Genomic DNA, 21218 nt, shown 5'->3' on the forward strand with positions numbered 1-21218 from the left:
TAGGCCCGAAACGTCAGCTTTCCTGCTCCTCTGATGCTGCTTGGCCTGCTGTGTTCATCCAGTTCTACACCTTGTTATCTCAAAGTCTTGCAACAGTTCTGCATAGCCTTTGTTAAACTACATCAGGTTTGAACAAAGAATTTTAATAAAGCCTTGGAGAGGTCATAGTTCTGATTCACCAGGTTGCTTTGACACCAGACTCAAAAATTACAAGGACTAGTTGCAGAAACTGGTCTGTATTGCTTTCCATTTGAGGTGCTGATCAAAGCAAGGTCTGAAAAATGTTAGAAATATCAACTGTTTCTTTGTATCAACCTCTTTACCTCTGTATGGGAAAGCCACAGCAAGGGAGTGTAAACCTAAAATTTAGAGTGTCATTTATAAATGAAAACGTGAAATATTTCATGAAACCTGGAGCTCATCAAGACATTTGATTGGCAATGGCAAAACCTCAAATATATTTCTACAGTATGATGTTTTAGCCTCAAAATTTACACAAATATTAGAAGAGGTTTATAAAATGATGACAAAAAACAACTTACAAATCAGGACAAAATGAGAATGACAAACATATTTAATCAGCACCAGGGAATACTGAACACTGTTGGTAGGGGGACGTTATTCAGAACCACAAAATGACAGGTAGAGAAGACGTAGTTGCAATTACATTATCTGGTGATACATATGTTAATTTATTTAAATTAATAGATCTCCCTTGCTGCTGCTTGCACAATTTTATAAATGACAATAGCTTTGTGTCATGCTCCACACAATACACTATATAACAAAGACTACAAGCTTGACAATCTTTTTCTGACAGGCATAAAGAGTGACTGCTTTGAGGATAACTGTTGCTGAGATGTTTAACCTGGTTTGTTCCCTTAAGGTTACACAGGGCCACTGGAGCACATCAAATCAGACAAATTATCTTTTAACTGCTCTATTACCAAACATTTAGAAATGTACCAAATTAGGAACTTTACAAGATCAATTACAAGTTCAAGACAGAGGGACATTTGAACATCTTTTGAAAAGATAAGTTAAGTAGAAGTCAGCTACAGTTCCACTTTTCTCCCAATTCAGAAGTACATTTATTGGACCCCTGATGTTCAAAATCAGTAGCTGCTTGGAAATACTCAGCATCCCTGCTGGAGAAGAGACTAGCCTTAAGGTCAGCAGAAAGTAACTGGCTTTTCTTCCATTTCCTTAAATAAAAAGTAAATTGTGACTTGGAGTTACGAACACCTGATTTTACCCAAATATCAAGTGACTCATTAGTGTCACATCATCTCCATAGAATCATAACAGCACAGAAGGGAACCATTTGGCTCTCTATAGGGAAATTCAGATAGTTGCACTCACACACACTATCCCTCCAATCCAGCAAGTTTATTTCTTTCCAATGCCCATCCAATTTCCTTCTGAAATCATCAACTGCCTCGCTTCCAGTAAGGAGTTCCAGGCCATTACCACTCAGTGTCTAAAAGGTCCTTCTTCATATTCTTTCCATCTTCTGATGAAAACTTAAATCTGTGTGCCCTAGTCCTTGTACAATCTGCTAATGTGAACACCTTTTTGACACATACGGCAAGACACACTACAAAACTAGCTGGCATTAGGCTGAAGAAATTGTGTGAAATTTCTCTCTTCTCTAGAACATAGAAAAGACAAAACAGCAATGTGAATTTGATTCTTAAGTGGATAAATATTTGGTTAACAATATCAGAAATTGCTGGAAAAACTCGGGTCTGGCAGCATCTGGGGGAGCAAAAGCAGAGTTAAACTTTGAGTCAAGTGACCCTTCTTCAAAACTGACTGTAGATAGCTGATGTGCTACAGAAGAGGAAGGGGTAGGGGGAATAGAGGAAACAATAGGTGGAAATGGAGCCCAGATAGATAAACAGTTGGGCAAACAAAGGAATGAGTAAAGATCAGCCTGGGAGAACAAATAGCTGCTTGATGTTGGTACCAACCTTCCGGTTGCCTGCTATTTCAACACAACACTACACTCCCTGGCCAACACCGGTGTCTTGAGCTTGCTACAGTGCTCCAACGAAGCTCAGCACCTCATTTTCTGCCTCGGAAGTCTGCAACCTCCGGACTCAATTTCGGATTCAATAATTTTAGGGCCTGTGCACCTTCTCCCATCTCCTCACCCCAAACCCCACACAACAGGCCCTGTCATCACATGGATTACTACCATAAACAATCCATTGACACTGTCCCCAGTGTCAGTCATTCATTCTCCCAGGCTGATCTTTACCACCCTCTCCATCATATATACCAGCCCCTTCCTAGCTAATCAGTTCTTAAGGAGGGTCACTAGACCAGAAACATTTCTGCTTTACCCCACAGATACCACCAGACTTGCTGAGATTTTCCAGCAATTTCTGATGTTGTTTCGGATTTCCAGCATCCGCAGTTCTTTGGTTTATTTGATAAATATTTGGTTAACATAGCCTGAAAGCAATATGTCCAAGAACAGATAACGGCGATCAAACTCTCTATGTTATTTTATACTGCTGGGGGCAATGGAAATGTCAAAATACACAGTTTGTCAATTAAAATAATGCAATGTTATATTAGCATAACACTAATATCCTTTAATTCTGTCAGATTACCCTTGGGAGATAGGGATTAGCCATAGATATTGATCTCAATTTTCTTTTTACCTGTTATTCACATCCTTCAGATTTATTCAGGAGCATAAAATCCATGAAAGAGCAAAATACATCTAGTCTACTGAAAGATTAGGTTTGATGAGACAAACAGCCTCCTAGACTTCCATGCTTTTATTTAAAGATGCAACCTTCACAATGTACGTACAATTTTGTATTTACACAATTTGAACACAAACAGTTCATTAAAACTGTCGACGTTTCAAAGCAGAAAGATGTAGAGAATGAGATTTTAAAAGTTGCAATTTGATTGAAAAAATAAAAGTACTGTAGTGGAATTACCCTGCAAAACAACAGAATAATTGTGCGATTGCTATTAACTAGTTTTGTGTTTGCAGAAGGCAAAATATTAATTATTCTATTAATAAAGGCAGAAAAATAAAACAGATTGAGCTCACTTACTTTGACTGGTAGGGATTGAGGCAAGCAATGGGCACCACTTTGGTCTGTGATCCTGCAGAGCTGCTGGGTAGTCCTCTGATACCACCAGGCTTGTTTGATATCCTGCTTTCAGATTTTGCTACGGTGCTGTGTGCTATAAGGCAGATATTTTGCATATTAGTTCTTTGCTTTTAAAAAAAAAGTTGATAGTTTTATACAGGCTCTGGGTTATGTTCATGGTTGATTTTACAAATTCATATGCAACAAAATTAAAGGGTGGTAAATGGCTCAAAGACTTGAAGCAAATTAAGCCTTCTCTTTTGAGATTGCCTCTTCATTATTAATTACTAGTTAGAATCAATGGTGCTTTACAGCATAGGAGGTGGTCATTCAGCCAGTTATGCTGACTGTTTTTAAGAGCACTCCAGTCACTTACAATCTTGTCCTTTTTAAACACTTTTAAGATGATAAAATTTAAAGTGCTTTAAATGGAAGAGATTACACTATTGAGGCTATGCTCCATTCGGTTCACAATTGTTTAGAAAGGAACTCCAACATTTCCACCTTTACTATATTGCAACCTTCGTTCAGTATTAAAATACTTATCTTGCAAAACCATTGGATGCAGTGTTAAGACTTACTAAAATTACATACAACTGCCTTTACACCATTCATACCTGAAGCAGTATCAGATGCATAGCCATTCTGCATTGGTTTGACTGCTGACTGATTGGCAAGAGCAGCTGACTGCTGTGCCTGACCTGCATAACAAAATGTAAAACATACTGATAATCTTCACCAATTTAAATTTAAAAAATGCAACATTCTCACAGCCTGCAAAGACTAATCATTGTTGATCCAAGACAGACTGCACTTCCAACTGTTGACTTACTTTCATGTTAATTGGAATTTGTCAAAGATACAAAGGATGTACCGAATCTCACCATAACATCATTCAATCAGATATGTTCCTGAAATGCTGAGCTGCTTCAGTGCACAGTGCACCTTACAAAGGAGGTAAATGGAGGTTTCAGGTTTGATCTCTATTCCGCCTCAAGTTGGGTAACTCCGGGCAAGTAGCCGCAGGCAAGCTATAATTAGCACCAATATCCATTGAGTTGGGAAGGAAAGAGTCAATGTTCCACTTCTGATCTATGTCCTGCAAATGCCGCACAAACACCATGCATGTAGCAAGGGCAAGAATGGGATTATTGCATAAATAGATTCCTGACACACAACTGGCTGGGCTAGCCAGTCAGATGAAACAGCAGAACGTATCCACAAAACCATGCCCAGCTTTCAGCAGTCGGGGAGAGAACAATATATATTGACAGATATAACTAGAACAAGTAAAGCCCAACTCAAGATTTCCCCCCCACACATACTAAACTCTAATCTAAATTAAAGTATTTGAGAAAACATGACACTTGCCTTCATTGATTGGCACTGGATTACCAATTCTCCCATTCACCTGATCAGCTGGCTTGACAACTTTTAAGTCAACAATCACAACGGCACGCCTGGAATGAGAACAAATGAAGCATATTAATGACCCCTCATTTAACCCACTAATTTGCTAATATTTTAATTCTTTAAACAGTCAGACTTGATTTTAATCACACCCCAGCAAGAGGAAAGACAGTCCAATCAACAGAAAAATACTGAAATCTTTGATCAGATGAAATCTCTTATCAAATTAGAATTACTGTAGAGGATAATGAATTTTTAAAATGAAAATTGGCGGTGAAACAGCAGTTTTCTTCAATGTAATATAGTAAGGTGACAATCTAATGGAATAGGTTTGCTGCGTTGGAAAAATGTAATTTCTGAACTGAACCTCATTATCAGCAATATTGCTAGTTAAGCCTCTTTCATTCAACACTGACATTCAAGTCCAACAATCTCTACTCTTACAGGAAATGTCCCATATGGCACTTTAATGCTCTACTTAAATATATTCTCAGCTACTGCAACACATACCCTCAACATCATTGTTCTTTTGCACCACTCAACTACTGTCAAGTTTATCAACTGATTTTAGGATCGGGCTTCTGGTGCAGTAGTAATGCACCCAACTCCACATCAGAAGGCCGAGTGTTGAAATTACATCCTGCTCCTCAGTGGTAATGCCCCTACTTCTGAGCCAGAAGTCCGAATTCAAGTCTTACCTGCCCCAGTGTTGTGTGACAACCTATCCAAACAGGGTGATTAAAAATCAACTGACTGAGCCCCAGATGTCCTAAATAATAAACGCTCATCTGTCCTTTCTACAATAAAAACGTTCACTGACCTGATAGTGTTTTGGGGGTGCCAAGTGATAACTAAGTTTTATTCTATACCATCCATCCATTTCTGCCCCTAAACATTCTTGCGTGTGGCCATTCAACACCCTCCCCACCACAAACACTGCTTCATGGCTCAACATCCAAGTTCTGTCCAATTTTCAACACGTGACTTAACGCAAATATGGGTGCAATGGAAAAGCAGTAAGCTTTCCATTATAAATATAGGCATAGGAACTTAAAGTTGTAAAAGTTGGCAGGCTAGAAGGTATTTTAAATTCCAAAAAAGGAAACAAAATTGAGATGGATTGTGCACAAACTAGAATTTATAAAGGAATTCACAGCCAAATCGCAGACAGCTAAGTCTTACAATAGGCAATTAAATACATGCCAGCTAATCTGATTTCAGGACATTGTTCACCCTCAAATAGTGTGGTGTGAGGGCAGGAGGGGACACATATACTCTTACTTTCATATCTCACTGGAAAGACTGTGTACCTGACACACAACACTCCTCAGTATTGCACTGGGGTATTGGTCAAAACAGTTATTTAAATTCCAAAGTTGGACCTGAACTCAAACTTTTGACGTAGCAACAACTATTATCAGGGATCCAGACCTGACTGCTTGTAATTGGAGCAGCAGCATTGCATATTACTCAATTGTCTGAATACATAAAATCAAAACCAAATTCAAAGTGACAATTTGACTACATTCATCCATGATGGGTTCATTCTTCTTTTGGGTTAGCTTCCCAACAGGGAATGTCTCAGATAAGACTTCATAAAGACACTAGTAGTAAATGCAGTTTTAGATCATGTATTAAGTTGCAGACACCAGTATATTTTTGCATCATTCTGCACCAAGGCAGGTAAGGAATGTTCTTCATGTAACGTATTAAGTAAGAATAAATTGATAGAACATGCAGACTAACAATTTACATTTAGGATCTTTGCTTTTCACCGATAACTCTTCATGACTCGCTATCCTCTATCTTTCTAATCAACTATTACTTTTAAAATACAGATTTAAAACCAAGGCTAGGGTTTGTTTTCAGCTGGTAGAATTATCGTTGAACTTAAGTATTCTACACTTATACAATGCGAAACACTGATAAAGAACCAAAAAAATTCACTAGGCTTTGCATAATATTGTCACATGATGTACACAAGGAAGATATGTGATCAAATTGAACATACATCAAACAAATAGAGACAGACTGTTGAACCAATAAACAATAGAGGTTTGCAGTATCAAATAAACAATACAGAGCTAATCTTTACAGGACACACTGGGTTAAGTACTGTTTATAAAATGGGTTGTGACCACCAAAGAGAGAAAGGAAATTACAATTTTCTCATGTTTCAAACTGACCTCAGATCCAGTAAAAATTTGTTGGCGTGCAGTGTACAAGAGAACTAGCAATGGGCACTGCCAATTTCAGCACTGCAGTGGGAAAGCCAAATTGCTATAGAGCATAAACAATTTCCAAAGAAAGGGCAGTACCTGTCTGCATGATGGTGGTTCCTTCAACCTAAAGTTATACTTCTCCATTATAAGATCACACCATCCCGTCATTAGAAGCAGGGCATGTTCGTCTATGATTACAGAATGTTCAGCACCATTCACACTGTCAACAAAGCAGCTCCTGTTCAAATGCAGCAAAACCTCAACAATCTCCAGGCTTGAGGTAACAAATGACAAATAACATTCACACAATGCAAGTGCCAGGCAATGATCATCTCCAAAGACAGAATCTAACCACACCCCATTTTTAAAAGTCAACGGTATTATCACTGCTGAATCCCCCTCTATTACCATTCTGGTGGTTACCACTGACTATAAACAGAATTAGACCAACTACATCAATACTGTGGTGCAAAATGAATCCTGCAGCAAGCAACACCCTCTCCACCCCCTCCCACCCATCGCCACCCCACCCCCTTTTCTACAACACACAACTAGTGCAATGAAATACTGCCTACTTACCTGAATGAACGAAGCTCAAACAACACAAGTTTGACACGATCCAGGACTAAATAGCTTACACAACATCCACGGACATTCACTTCCTCCACCACTGATGGTCAGTAGTAGTGTATATCTACAAAATGCACTGCAGAAATCCACTAAGCTCCCAAGACAGCATCTTCCAAACACATGACCACTCTCAAGAAGGAGGTCAAAGGCAGCTGATAAAGACCACCATCACGTTTCTATTTAAAGGCACTCACCATCTTAGAATTCCCTCTAGAACAGTAGTGTGGGATTTCCTACACCAAATGGACTGCAGCAGTTGAAGCAAGCAGCTCACCACCATATTCTCAAGGGCAGTAAATATTGGCTCAGCTAGCAAAGCCTGGATTGATCTTGTTAGCAGCAATTTTAATAACACTCAAGAAGCTCTACATCAGCTACAAAACACTCCGCTTGACTGGCACTCCCTCACCATCCTCAACATTCACTCCCTTCAACACCAATGTACAATCACATTAGTGTACACCATCTACAAGCTGCACTCCAGTAAGTAGCTCACCAAGGCTCCTTTGACAGCAACTTCCATACCCACAATGTCTACCACCTAAAAAGACAGGTGCAGCAGATACATAGGAGCACCGCCAACCAAAAGTTTGCATCCAAGTCTCAAACATCCTGGCTTGGAACTTTATTGCCATTTATTCATTGTTGCTGGGTCAAAATACTAGAATTTCCTTCCGAACAGCATTGGGGGCATCCCTACACTCAAGCAAGCCACAGTGCACCACCATCTTCAAGGCCAATTAGAGATGGACCACCATCCACATCCTACACACAAATAATAAAATACATAAAATGCAGGAAAACAGTAGTCCTCTGATTGAAGGAAGAAGCTCAACTTTGTCAAAGAAGAAATGCTGCAGAACCAAACTGGTTTTCCTTTCCTAGCTATTTAATCATAACGTAGTCGGGAAGTGTTACCCAAAGTACGGATTTCTTTGAAAGGTATTGAGATATAGCTGGTTGTAAATGGAAGATCATATTTCAAACAACGATGAAAGATGCTCATAATTTCAGTCACGGTAAAAAAAACTGACAACAGTTGCATTATTAACTGGTATAAGTAATCCACCAGTGGACTAGAGTGCCTTCTCTTACAAACAAATGTCAGCACAAATCTAAATGGATTGTAAGATTGCAATTTACCTATATTTCACAGAATAAAGAAAATCAATGCCATTCTTGTTGTAGTTAATTAATTCCTGCTACACCTAACAACTCTTCCATGTGAAGTTCGTCTGTTGTGGACAGCCTGGAGCAAGTTAATCTAGGCCAAACAAGCCCAATCTCCAATTCAGCAACTCCAGGGAATTTCAGTGCTGATTGCTGACGAAACGGGTCAGTCTTCGTTACCAGGTGTCCGTGTGCTCACGTGAATGGTGGTTATCTGTGACCGGTTACTATTTTTTGTTAATAGTGGTTAAGTCAAGACTATTTCCAGTGCCAACTAAAATACAGAAAATGCATTGAGGAAGTTTGCAATATCCAAACTGAAAGGTTGTTTCCAGAAAAATAAAAATGTATTGCTTTCAAACATTCACTAGCTTTTCGTGTTTATCCAAGTATCTGGATAAACCTGCTATAAAAGAACAGCTCACTGCATCTTAGCTCACATATTAAATAGGCCGAATCCCCAGAGGCCACTTTTATTTTACAAAACTGACTCTTCAAATGATGACTGTGCATTACATCTAAAGTTGAAATTCGGAAGTGAACAGTAGGACATCACTCTACCCATTCCAACGGCACAGAATCCGCACCATTTCGACCTCTTATGTAAAGACCCAATCATTATTTAAATATTATCTGCCTTAGCGGTTTTAGGGCCTGTTACAGACTTTGTGCAAGTAATTTAGGCTGACATTGCAGTTCTGTGTTGTTCAGGAAGTGCCATCATTTGAGACATTAAACCATGATGCTGTATGCCTGTGCAACTTGATGGAAAAAAAATTCTATGGTTCCACAAAACAGCAGCAAGGAAGTGCTGAGCAATATTTATGTCAACCAGACAAGCTGGTTATTTGTGTCCATGGGATCTTGCTTATGTAAATTGACTTTCTTTTCCTGAAGAACTGACCAGATAGGAAATGTTTGCATTACACCATCTTTCATGATCTAGATCATCCCAAATCATTTTACAATCAATTGTTTATGAATCTGTAAAATTAATTCTTCAAAATTTAAACAAAGCAAGCTCCCAAAATCCGAGATAATGAACATACATTAGAAAAGATGCAATAGGACTGGAGGGAGCACAGAAGGGAGTTTTTTTTTTTTTTTTTTTTTTTTTTTTTTTTTTTTTAAGAAGTGTCTTTGGAATTCTCTTCCCAAAAGAAGAAAATGAACAGATTGATTGAATATTTTCAAGGCGTAGGTAGATAGATTCTTGATTTACAAGTGAGTTAAAGGTGATCAGAGGTGTGCAGGAATGTGGAGTTGAGGCCACAATCAGGTCAGCCACGATTTTAGTGAATGACTTAGTGGGCTCAAACAGCCAACTAGTATACTCCTGCTCCTAATCTGTAAACTTTAATGATTTGCAGGAATGGCTTGAATACAAAAAAAACTTTTTCACAGTGTGTAGTTAAGTTCTGTAACGTACTGCCAGAGAATGTGGTAGAGGCAAGCTCAACTGAAGCATTCAATAGGGAACTGAACTGTTATTTGAAAAAGAAGATACAGAATTGTGTGTGTGCGTTGGAGGGGGTAGATGGCACAAGGTGAATTGCACATTTGCAGAGTTGTTGCATACACAATGAGGTAAATGGTCTCCTCCTGCATTTTGAGCTACAGTTCATTATTGGTGCACAGATTAAGACACACGTACTAGGAGGGCACTGGAGAGAACTTTTCTGCTCTTCTTCAAATAATAACTTTGAATCTTTCAGATCGAGCTGAGGGGCTAGATCCAGCTCAAGTTAACTGTTTCAGCCAAAAGATGGTGCTTCCAATAAGCAATTAACTCCCTCAGTCTGAACTGGATTGTCAGCCTAGTTTGTGTCTTCATGTCTCTGAAGTTGGACTTGAAGCCAAATTACAACCAATAAGTAATTTGATGGTTGATGTGTTACCACTGAGCTCTGGGACTGTCAGAGAACAAGAGGCTACGTACTTGCAAGTTCTTTCATCAATTCTAATCACTGATTATGGATCCACATGCATTGTCCTTGCTATTCCTTTCCTCTTTACTACATATGAATGAAACATTAAGTATATTTGCCACTTATGCTCCAATTTCCTCCTCCAGCCAATGCAAGATGCCCTTACTTTACTGAAATTTTTTTTTTATCATTTAAGCATCAATGTAATTTTCATACCTTCCATCCTTCATTGTATTACAGATGAACCGGTTGATCTGGCAGACACAGTTTACTGCAATAAGACCCTCATCTCCCATATAATTCAGCTGAGTTGCAAGCAGGAATGCTAAAATAAGAAGTAGTTTAGGTTAAATCCAGTTTATTACCTATTTGTAGCTCATTTCATACCATGACATCAAAAAAAAAAAAATGAGAAAGGACCTCATTGAAATATACAAGATTCTTAGGGGTCTCGACTGGTTAGGCCCAGAAAAGAAGATTCCCCTTTTCGGCAAGTCTAGAACCAGTCTAGGCATATTCGCATCATAAAAAAGAATGCACCATTTAAGTCAGAGGAATTTCTTCACCCATAGGATAGTGAACCTGTCGAAGTCCATATAGCAGAGGACTGTAGGGGCTGAGTCATTAAGTACATTCAAGAGACAGACAGATTTTTAATCAGTAAGGGAATCAAGGGTCATGACAAAAAGGCAGGAAAAGTCAAACTGAATGTTATTAAATCAGCCACTGTCTCACTAAGTGGCTGAGCAGACTAGATAAGCTGAATGACCTGCTTCTGCTCCTATTTCTTATGGTCTTAAATTGAGTGCAGCAAAGGTTTACCAGGCTGATTCTGGGGATGACGGGTCTGATGTATGAGAAGAGATTGTGTAGGTTGAGATTGTTTTCGCGGGAGTTCAGACAAATGGAGAGGAATCTCGAAGAGACTTACAAAACTCTAACAGGACTGGACAGGGTAGATGCAGGGAGGATGTTCCTGATGGTAGGTGTGTCCAGAACCAGGGATCATAGTATGAGGATTCAGGGTAAACAATTTAGGACGGAGATGTGGAGATATTTCTCCACCCAAAAAGTGGAGAGCCTGTGGAATTCATGACCACTTGAAGCAGTTGATGCCAAAACATTGAAAGTATTCAAGAGGCTACTAGATATAGCACTTTGGGCAAATGGGATCAAAGGTTATGGAGAGAAAGCAGGATTAGGCTACTGAGTTGGACTATCAGCCATGATTGTTGGAAATGGCAGAGCAGGTTCAAACGGCTGAATGGCCTCCTCCTGCTCCTATCTTCTATGTTTATATAATACTTTTTAATGTCATGGAATATTCTACAGCACTCCATTGGAATATTAAGAAAGTACAACCCAAATCCCATACCAAAATATTAGGTCAGTTGACTGAACACTTGGTCAAAGACGTTGGTTTCAAGAACCATTCTTAAAAGGTGGAAAGCAAGATAGAGAGCTTTAGGGAGGAAATTCAAGAGCTCAGGCCTAAGTAACTGAAGGCATGGCCACCAATCATGGAGCAATTATGGTTGGAAATGCCCAAGAGACCAGGATTAAACTTCCACGTTTCTCTTGGACAGCATGGGACAAGAGGGGATTAAAGACGGAAAGACGCAAAGACATGGATGGTTTGGAAAAGAGAATATGGTGCAAAAGCTGACACCTCAGTAAGAGTGATACTTCAGGTTACTTCTGAACTCTCATCATTCCTTAAGTAATGTGTAGTCATTGCGCAATTAGAAAAATGGATAACATGTCAAGAGTTTGATGATTTTCCCACAAAGTATTCTTGTTTCAGCTGATAAAAGTTCATGCAATTCAGTAACAATTAAACTTAATGCAAGTTCCTCCATGGAGCATCTCAATTCTGAAGTTGGTTTCACTGATTAATTTGAAGATCACCTTCAAATCTCTTTGCGGAGTCTTGTAGAGCACTATTTGCCAACTAAAAAGGCTTGCAAAGTCAACAATTTGCATTAAAAACAGATAAGGGTGAAAAAACCCTCAGCTTAGGCAGCAGGAGAGAGAAATAGAAATGTTTCGGGTTCTCTACATTGCTGTGACATTGAGATTTCTACCCTCTGTCTATTGCACTGTTCGAATGAAGCTCCAAGTAAGCTTCAGGAACAGCTCCTTACCTTTCAATTAGGCATTTGACACAGAATCCAGTGTGCCTGGACCATAAGTTGTTGTCCATTTAGTTTCCTTTTACTCTGCTTATGGTGTGTTTCTAAACAGATTCAAAGTTGAAAAGATACTGATTTTTAATCTGGAAGCGAATGAAAATTGTGGGAATAAGACAGAAAAGCAGATTGAGGATCAGATCTGTCTCGTCTCACTGAATGCTGAAGCAGACTTTATGGGCCAAATAGCCTGCTTCTGCTCCTGTCTTACGCTGTAATTTCTTTTCTTTCAGCAAGTCGCATATCTGCTCAAGGTAAATATTCTGTTCGTCACCACCACATCCCCCATTTCCATTCCATTTCATCCTGGTAGACCAAGTTTTCTGTCACTCAATTTCACCTGCCTTAAACTATGTGATAAACATTCCTTGGTGCTTGGCCCATCTAACCTTTACTCAAAAGCTATTTCATCCCAAATTTTCCTACTTCTGATGAAAGGTCACAGATCTGAAACATTAAGTTTGCTTCTCTCCTGCCACAGATTCTGCTGAACTGGAGTGCAAATTCACTGGTAAACCTTTAACATCAAGAAATTTATGCACAGAGAATTTTGAAATTTTATTAATTTATTTTACAAAGTAACAACAAAATCTATTCTTAGTTATTTTAAGAGTTATCTAAGTGAAAGGAATTAATAATCCGGATGAGTTTTGGTTTTTATAGCAATTAAATTAACACATTTTGTTGGAAAACCTTTTGCTCCCTGTTGAACTGAAGAGAACAAAATTAAAAGAGACTTTTCCAACAGAAATGATAACAGGCAGCATTTTAAACGTGGAGTTGGAAAAGTCTTCAGACAAGTTTAAAGTCCAAAATGCTAGATCAGTAATTGGAAGAGAGTTCAGCTGAAATAAAGCATTTTATTTTGTACCAGAATGTTAAGACAAATTGTATTAATATAGCTGGACACCTACATTCCATGACCAAATAAACTGATGCTTTACGTTCAATTCCTGTGCAACTTAATGATCAGTATAAAGTTTTATCAGAAAAATACTAACTAGGTTTACCTGCAAGAATGCACTTGGAGGTGCAGACTCGATTGGCCAAATGGCCTCTATCTGCACCGTAGGGATTCTATGATTCTTTGAAGAGGAGACAGGCAGTGGATGAGAGTAGTAGTGTAGATGTGCATTTGGATCATCAGAAAGCATTTAGTAGTGTCACATGGGAGGTTGGTTAGAATGCTTGGGACTGACGGGTCCTAGGCAGCATGATTAGCAGTTGGCTAAAGGATACAAAACTGAAGATACTCATGAGCATTTCTCAGATTGGAGATGAGTTGAAAGTGGTGCTCCCCAGCAATCAGTGTTGGGACGCTTGCTATTTCTGATTTATATAAACTATTTTGAGATGGGGGTTGAGGACAAAATGTCTGAATATGCAGATGACACCAATCTAGGGAGAATAGTGGATTGTGAGGAGGATGCTGAGTGACTTCAGAGGGACACTGACAAGTTGGCCAAATTGGCAGACAGCTGGTAGATGAATTTCAATGCAGTGAAATGCGAGGGAATACATTTTAGTAAAATAAACACAGACAGTACAATCTCAATAGAACAACCCAAGGATCAGACGGCCATCTGAAGGCAGCCAAGCAAGTTGAAACAATTGTTAGGAAGGATCCTTGGGTTTATAAATAGAGGCACAGAGTATTAAAGCAAGGGATTAATGCTACACCTCTACAAATCATTGGTCAGACCAGAGATAGTAGGAACTGCCAATGCTGGAGTCTGAGATAACAAGGTGTGGAGCGGGATGAACACAGCAGGCAGGCAGCATCAGAGGAGCAGGAAAACTTACGTTTCTGGTCTGGACCATTCTTCAGAACATTTGGAGTAGTGTGTGCAATTCTAGGCACCTTATTTAGGGATGGATGTCAAAGCCCTGTAGTCAGTTCAAAAGCAATTTACTAGAATACCAGGACAGGGATTTTAGATACAAGGAAAGATTAGAGATATTGGACTTATTCTCCTTGGAGAACGAGATTGAATGAAGATTGAGAGTTGACCCTACCGAGGTGTTCAAATTATGAACAATTTTGACAGGGTAAGGCAAGATTTTCTGCGTCCACTAGGTCGTATGTCAGTAACTAGGGTTTGTAATTGCAAGACTGTCAGTAAGACCTAGGAGCGAGATGAGGAAAATCCTCTTTAGAGTTGTTAGGATTTGAAATGCACTGCCTGGGAGAATGGTGGAGGTGAATTCCATAGGACATTTTAAAACATAACTGGATGTATATTTGAAAGTTAAGAATTTAGAGGGCTACAGAGATAGGGCTAGAGAATGGTACTAGCTGGGTAACTCTTTCAGGAGCTGGTATTGACACAATGGGCCAATTGGCCTCCTTCTGTACTGCAAAGTTCTATGATTCCATGATCTACAATATTCTGATTTCAATTAACAATTCATAAATATACATTAATGACTTTTAATCATTCCTTAAACACCTAACTGCTGCTGTTGGCCAAACATTAAGCTGTTGATCAAGTGGGAGAAAAGTCTTGGCTTAAAAAAAAAAATCACCAATTTAAAGCTACTTAGTTCAAACAATAAAAAAGTTAAAATTGCCATTTACAAATTCTCCTATATTCTACACTCAATCTGCTCATGCCTGATGCTCACAAGTTACACTTTGTTTAGTTTTGGTAAACAGTGTGCTTCTTCTCCCCGACCCTGTTCCACTGCAAGTCTTTCAGTCGTGACTCAATTACTGGCTTAATTCTATGAAGATATTACGAGCGAGGTGGACAATGGGGACCCAGTGGATGTGGTGCACCTAGATTTCCAAAAGGCCTTCGACAAGGTGCCGCACAAGAGGCTACTGCATAAGATAAGGATGCATGGCATTAAGGGTAAAGTATTAGCATGGATAGAGGATTGGTTGACTAACAGGAAGCAAAGAGTGGGGATAAATGAATGCTATTCTAGCTGGCAGTCAGTGACTAGTGGTGTGCCTCAGGGATCGGGGTTGGGACCGCAATTATTTACAATTTATATAGATGACTTGGAGTTGGGGACCACGTGTAGGGTGTCAAAGTTTGCAGATGACACGAAGATGAGTGGCAGAGCAAAGTGTGCAGAGGACTGTGAAACTTTGCAGAGGAACATAGATACATTGAGTGAGTGGGCAAAGGTCTGGCAGATGGAATACAATGTAAATAAATGTGAAGTCATACATTTTGGTAGGAGTAATAGTAAAAAGGATTATTACTTGAATGGTAAAAAGTTGCAGCATGCTGCTATGCAGAGGGACCTGGGTGTCCTTGTGCATGAATCACAGAAGGTAGGTCTGCAGGTACAACAAGTAATTAGGAAGGCAAATGGAATTTTGTCCTTCATTGCTAAAGGGATTGAAATTAAAAGCAGAGAGGTTATGTTGCAGCTGTACGAGGTGCTGGTGAGGCCACACCTGGAGTACTGCGTGCAGTTTTGGTCTCCTTACTTGAGAAAGGATGTACTGGCACTGGAGGGAGTGCAAAGGAGGTTCACTAGGTTGATTCCGGAGTTGAGGGGGTTGGCTTATGAGGAGAGACTGAGTAGATTGGGATTATATTCATTGGAATTCAGAAGACTGAGGGGGGATCTTACAGAAACATATAAAATTATGAAGGGAATAGATAAGATAGAAGTAGAGAGGATGTTTCCACTGGCAGGTGAAGCTAGGACAAGAGGACATAGCCTCAAGATTAGAGGGAGCAGATTTAGGACTGAATTGAGAAGGAATTTCTTCACCCAGAGGGTTGTTAATCTATGGAATTCCTTGCCCAGTGAAGTAGTTGACGCTACTTCAGTAAATGTTTTTAAAGAAAAGGTAGATTTTTTTTGAACAATAAAGGAATTAAGGGTTACGGTGAGAACGCGGGTAAGCGGATCTGAGTCCACGAAAAGATCAGCCATGATCTTCTTGAATGGCGGAGCAGGCTCGAAGGGCCAGACGGCCTACTCCTGCTCCTAGTTCTTATGTTCTTATGTCTATGAAGAATTTTCTTTTCATGTGAAAAGAAACACAAGTGGTCATAGTTCCAGTCTGAAATTGCAGAAGCAGTTCTAGGATTCATTATTAGCATGCTAATATGTTGCATAAAATTCAATGAATTGGTTGAACAATTAAATCATTTTCAGTTAGCCGATGCGAAGAAATTCTGATCTGCAATACTTACAAGACAGTGTATGGATTCCATCACTCATTAGCACACGATACCTTGGGGGCCCATTTGTAATGCGTCGGATACTCTATATAAATCAAGATAAATTGCTTATATGACAGAAACAATATTGGCTGTAAACAACAACTATATATTACAATTGATTTGCATGACAGTAAGCAGAAGGGGCCCTTTCCACTTTGCATATTAATCCGTACTGCTTATTATCTAAACTTGCACAATTTAATGTTGCAGTCACAACATGTATGTTGGACCCCAACTTGGAACATACGAGACTGAATCACAACAGTGGAATTGCTACACTTCATTGGCTTTCAAGGTATAATTTATATAGAACTGATGCAAGATAGTCAAAAACTGGGTAGCTTTAACAATTATTTAATAATCACTGTGCTAGACAGAAGTGACTCCACTTCCAGAATGTATTAATCACGTTTTTGCCAACTGTTCTCCTTTGAAGCCTTTCAAGGTGGCTCTTCAAATTGAACTGGTCCGTTTGGTTACTCTCAGACTTGTTATAATAGCTTGCAAATGTACTTTATAAAACAAATTACAGCAAAGCGACCTTAGCTCATTTTTATTTGCAAATAGTTCTGTATTTTTTTTGCAGTCATTTTCAGTAGTTAAAATCAGGTTAGCCAGAGGTGCTGTACTGATTTGCAACAAACGCATTTGCAGCAAACTGCATCAAGTTACCACTCAAATACATCAGAATTTTGTTTAAACACAGAAGAATTTATAAAAAATACAACTGACCTGTTCACAGCAGATTTGGTGTTGCAAATTTTGAGGGAATTACCTCACCATTATGAATAAACAAACATAACCGCTTAATATTTTATAAAAATAATTGCCACAAAGAAAAATAACTTCAAGGTATAGCACATTTATTGCATTGAGACCTGTTTTTATGCAAAGCTAGCTGTACTCAAACTGCAAATCACATTTAGCACACATTTAAAATAGACATTTACATGCTATGTCATGCCATATCAGTTGACTTAATTACAAGGCTGTAACCTAGAATGTAAAATAAGATACTTACAATAACTTGTAAAAGTGGTTGTGAAGGGGTTCCTCCTTGGACTATAGACTGCAAAACAAAGTTGAAGAGTTATTGCTGAAGAACTGTCAATTACATAGGAATTACAAATTATTGCTTGAATCACAATCGAGATGGACTTTTGAAGTGCACTGAAGTATTTGAAACTCAAGTTGAAAAAAGTGAGTCTAAAATATGAGATTATTCACATGCAGAAGCATTTAATTTCCAGTTAGGAATGTCATGTCCACCCATTAGCACCTCCCACAAACGTATGTTATCAGAATTTAAAAGACTACCATTTTTATTTTTGTTATGATTCTGGACTGAAATGGGAGAATAACTTTTACTTTGGAAAGAATTGCTACAGTTTTTAAAAACAGGTTACTCACTGTAAGTGGTACCTACATTGCTATCATTTCAAGCAGTGGGGCAAGTCCAGGTGCAGAAAAGTTGGGAGTCACAGAGTGTGTATAAATGAAGATTTGGCCGCCACAGTAGCTGTTTAGCTTAGTGAATGGTAATCTGTCATCCGTGACAGAGGGCTATTGCTTGCCGACAACTATGTGATTGGCTTCCAGGTAGCTGATTGGTCTAATCGACGTTTGGAAAAGTGTTTCCTTCATCGGTTGCTATAAGTTGTATCTTTTAACCAATACATCAGCAACATTGTAAATGTGATAAGGTGTCTCTTGCAAGTGAAAGTACACGGAGAAGGTCAAGGAGCAGCAAATCCTAACATGCCAAAAGAATCATCTCAACAAACCTGGTTTATTGGGGCCATTAAATTGTTTTCCTGGTTTTTCTCTCCACCTGTGACACCCATGTTGTTTTGTTTGTCTGAATGTGTACGCAGTGAAGTTTTAAAAAGGGGATCAGCGTTTAAACAAATAGTTCTTTGAAGATGATTCATAATTGTTTACCTGGAGCTAGATTTATTTGTAACACATCATACTCACTTAAGTTCAGAAACCTGCCATACTTTGTTAGCATGGGTCTAAAAGTCAGCTAAATTGGAAAAATTTGCATATTTTCATAACAGCTTTAACTTTTGTAATAACTCTAGGAATAGCACAGCTTGGTTCCCAGCTTGTCTCTCAGTGAAATCAAACAATTCATGCTGCAGGAATTAATCAAGTCTCGTCTCTGCGTGCTAAATTAGGGCAATGTCTTCAGTCTGGCTATCTTCATCAAAGATCTTCCCTCCATAAGGTTAGAAGTGGGAACGGTCACTGATGATTGCACAATGTTCAGCATCATTCACAATTCCTCAGATACTGAAGTAGCTCATGTCCAAATGTAGCAAGAACTGGATCAGGGGGGTGTGGGCTAAAATGTCAAATAACACATGCATCACATAAGTGCCAGGCAATGACTATTTTCCACTAGAGAGAATCAAAATCATTGCTCCTTGACAATCACATGACCACTACTGAAAATCCCACTCATCACCATTCTCGTAGTTACCAGAAATTGAATTGAACTATCCATATACGTACTGTGGCTACAAGAGCAGGTCAGAGGCTGGGAATCCTGCAGCATGCACTTCACCTCTTGATTCCCCAAAGCCTTCCACCGTATCTAAGGCACAAATCAGGAGTGTGACAGAATACACCCCACATGACTGCACAAGCGCACCTCCAACACTCAAGGACCTCATCATCATCCAGGACAAAGCAGCCCGCTGGAGTGGCACAGAATTCACAAATAACTGCAGCTTCCTCTCCAAACCACTCATTATCCTGGTTTGGAAATATTTTGCAGTCCCTTCAATGTCACTAAGTCAAAATCCTGATCCCTCTCCTTAACAGCATTGAGTATACCAACAGCATTATGAGTGTACCTTCAGCACATGGGCTACAGAGGTTCAAGAAGACAACACACCAACTCCTTCACAAGGCTAACTAGGGATTGGCAGCATCCCATGAGTGAGCACACATTAAAAATGCAATGCCTGTATTATTTTCACTAGCATGTGGATTCCCAAACTCAACAATAATTACATTCAGCATAAAGTAGGACAAATGACAATTCTCTCAACCCACTTTGGCATGAGATTCTGAACCTTAATCAATGTCACCATAAAGGACACCGCTCGTCATTAAATTGACTTCCGGGTGAGTTTCAAATCAAGCAAGTTGTGAAAAGATTCTGCAGAGTGCATCATGCCTCAATTGTCAAAATTGCAGTTACGGTTCCCAAATATTTCTATGGCATTAGGTATATTTTCAGTGTTTTACACCAAAATGCTGCCTGGTTTGGGCTTTCAACTAAATGACATTCTTATCTAATACTAAAGTGTGTCTTCAGATGCCTGGTCTGGAATTGTCTTCCAACAAGCCACTGTCTTTATCACTCATTCCAGGTTAGTGGAATCCAATGCTTTTGAAGTATGTGAAAGACCGTAAAGATATATGATCACCTACTCTGCTTAGATGTCTTTAAAAATGAAAGTGACAAAAGTTAATGGGAGGGGAATGTTGTAAAGCACCAGGCAGAAAAGTAGTTAAACTGCTTTATCTCTTCACAATGCATGTAAAACTATGAAAGTTTTAAGAGTGTCACTTAAAATTTAAACCGCAAATGCCAAAATAGCTTGAAGCTGGTAAACACAATGCAGTTACTGCACAAAGCAGCTGCATTATCTTGATGTTTTCTTGAATTGGTAATAAGGGACAGATCTTATGCAGGAAATAAAGCCTTGGTAGTCTTAAGGGAGTCAACAATCACAGATTAATCCTATCCAACGTGAAAATCTGAAATACTGACTAAAATGTAAGCTCATCTTTTAAATGCCAAGTCCTTCAAAAAACTGAGGGAATACCTTATGAGCTAGAGAGACAAAGGGCTAATTCAATATTTCAGTACATAACAGGCAAGGTATTTTAGACTAGATGCTGAGCATAATTTTCTTCATCCACAATGACAGATTGTCTGTCTGCCTGGCTCTCCCTCCTCTCTTTGTATGCATGTATGCTTTCGGATGCCTGGGTCTTTGATCAAACTGCAGGTCATCTGTACTCAGACCGCTTTCCCTGGCTCAGTTTCAATATTGTTCAATGACACATCTGTGACCACCAGGCACACTTTGGAGGGCACTTAACTACATTTTTAAAAAAATGGACAGCACAGAGACACAAACTGAGTACAATTTTAAATAGTTTGGAGAAGTAGTGCTAGAAATTTACAACACCTTCAAAAGAAACAAGAGGAATTCCAGGGGCTTTCAGCAAAAGGATTAACCCAGTGTAGGTCCAGCTGCACTTGACTTTAAACCTTCACAACGTTCCTTCTTGGATTGAAAGAGTGTAGTATTAGCCATGTAAATTCTAAGTTCTG

At 39.1% G+C, this 21218-nt stretch overlaps 1 protein-coding gene across 1 annotated transcript in view; it reads right to left on the reverse strand.

Moving 5' to 3' along the window:
- rpa1 (replication protein A1) overlaps nucleotides 1-21218 on the reverse strand; it is a 60332-nt gene that overhangs the window by 38085 nt on the left and 1029 nt on the right. The window contains exons 2-7 of the mRNA XM_020528673.2: nucleotides 17883-17930; nucleotides 16832-16904; nucleotides 10696-10804; nucleotides 4491-4579; nucleotides 3737-3820; nucleotides 3081-3213 (exon numbers count right to left, since the gene is read on the reverse strand). Coding sequence (XP_020384262.1) covers nucleotides 3081-3213; nucleotides 3737-3820; nucleotides 4491-4579; nucleotides 10696-10804; nucleotides 16832-16904; nucleotides 17883-17930 — 536 coding nt within the window. The remainder of the gene's footprint in view (nucleotides 1-3080; nucleotides 3214-3736; nucleotides 3821-4490; nucleotides 4580-10695; nucleotides 10805-16831; nucleotides 16905-17882; nucleotides 17931-21218) is intronic.

This window comes from Rhincodon typus, chromosome 26, assembly GCF_021869965.1.
Source record: "Rhincodon typus isolate 14 chromosome 26, sRhiTyp1.1, whole genome shotgun sequence".
NCBI lineage: Eukaryota > Metazoa > Chordata > Chondrichthyes > Orectolobiformes > Rhincodontidae > Rhincodon > Rhincodon typus.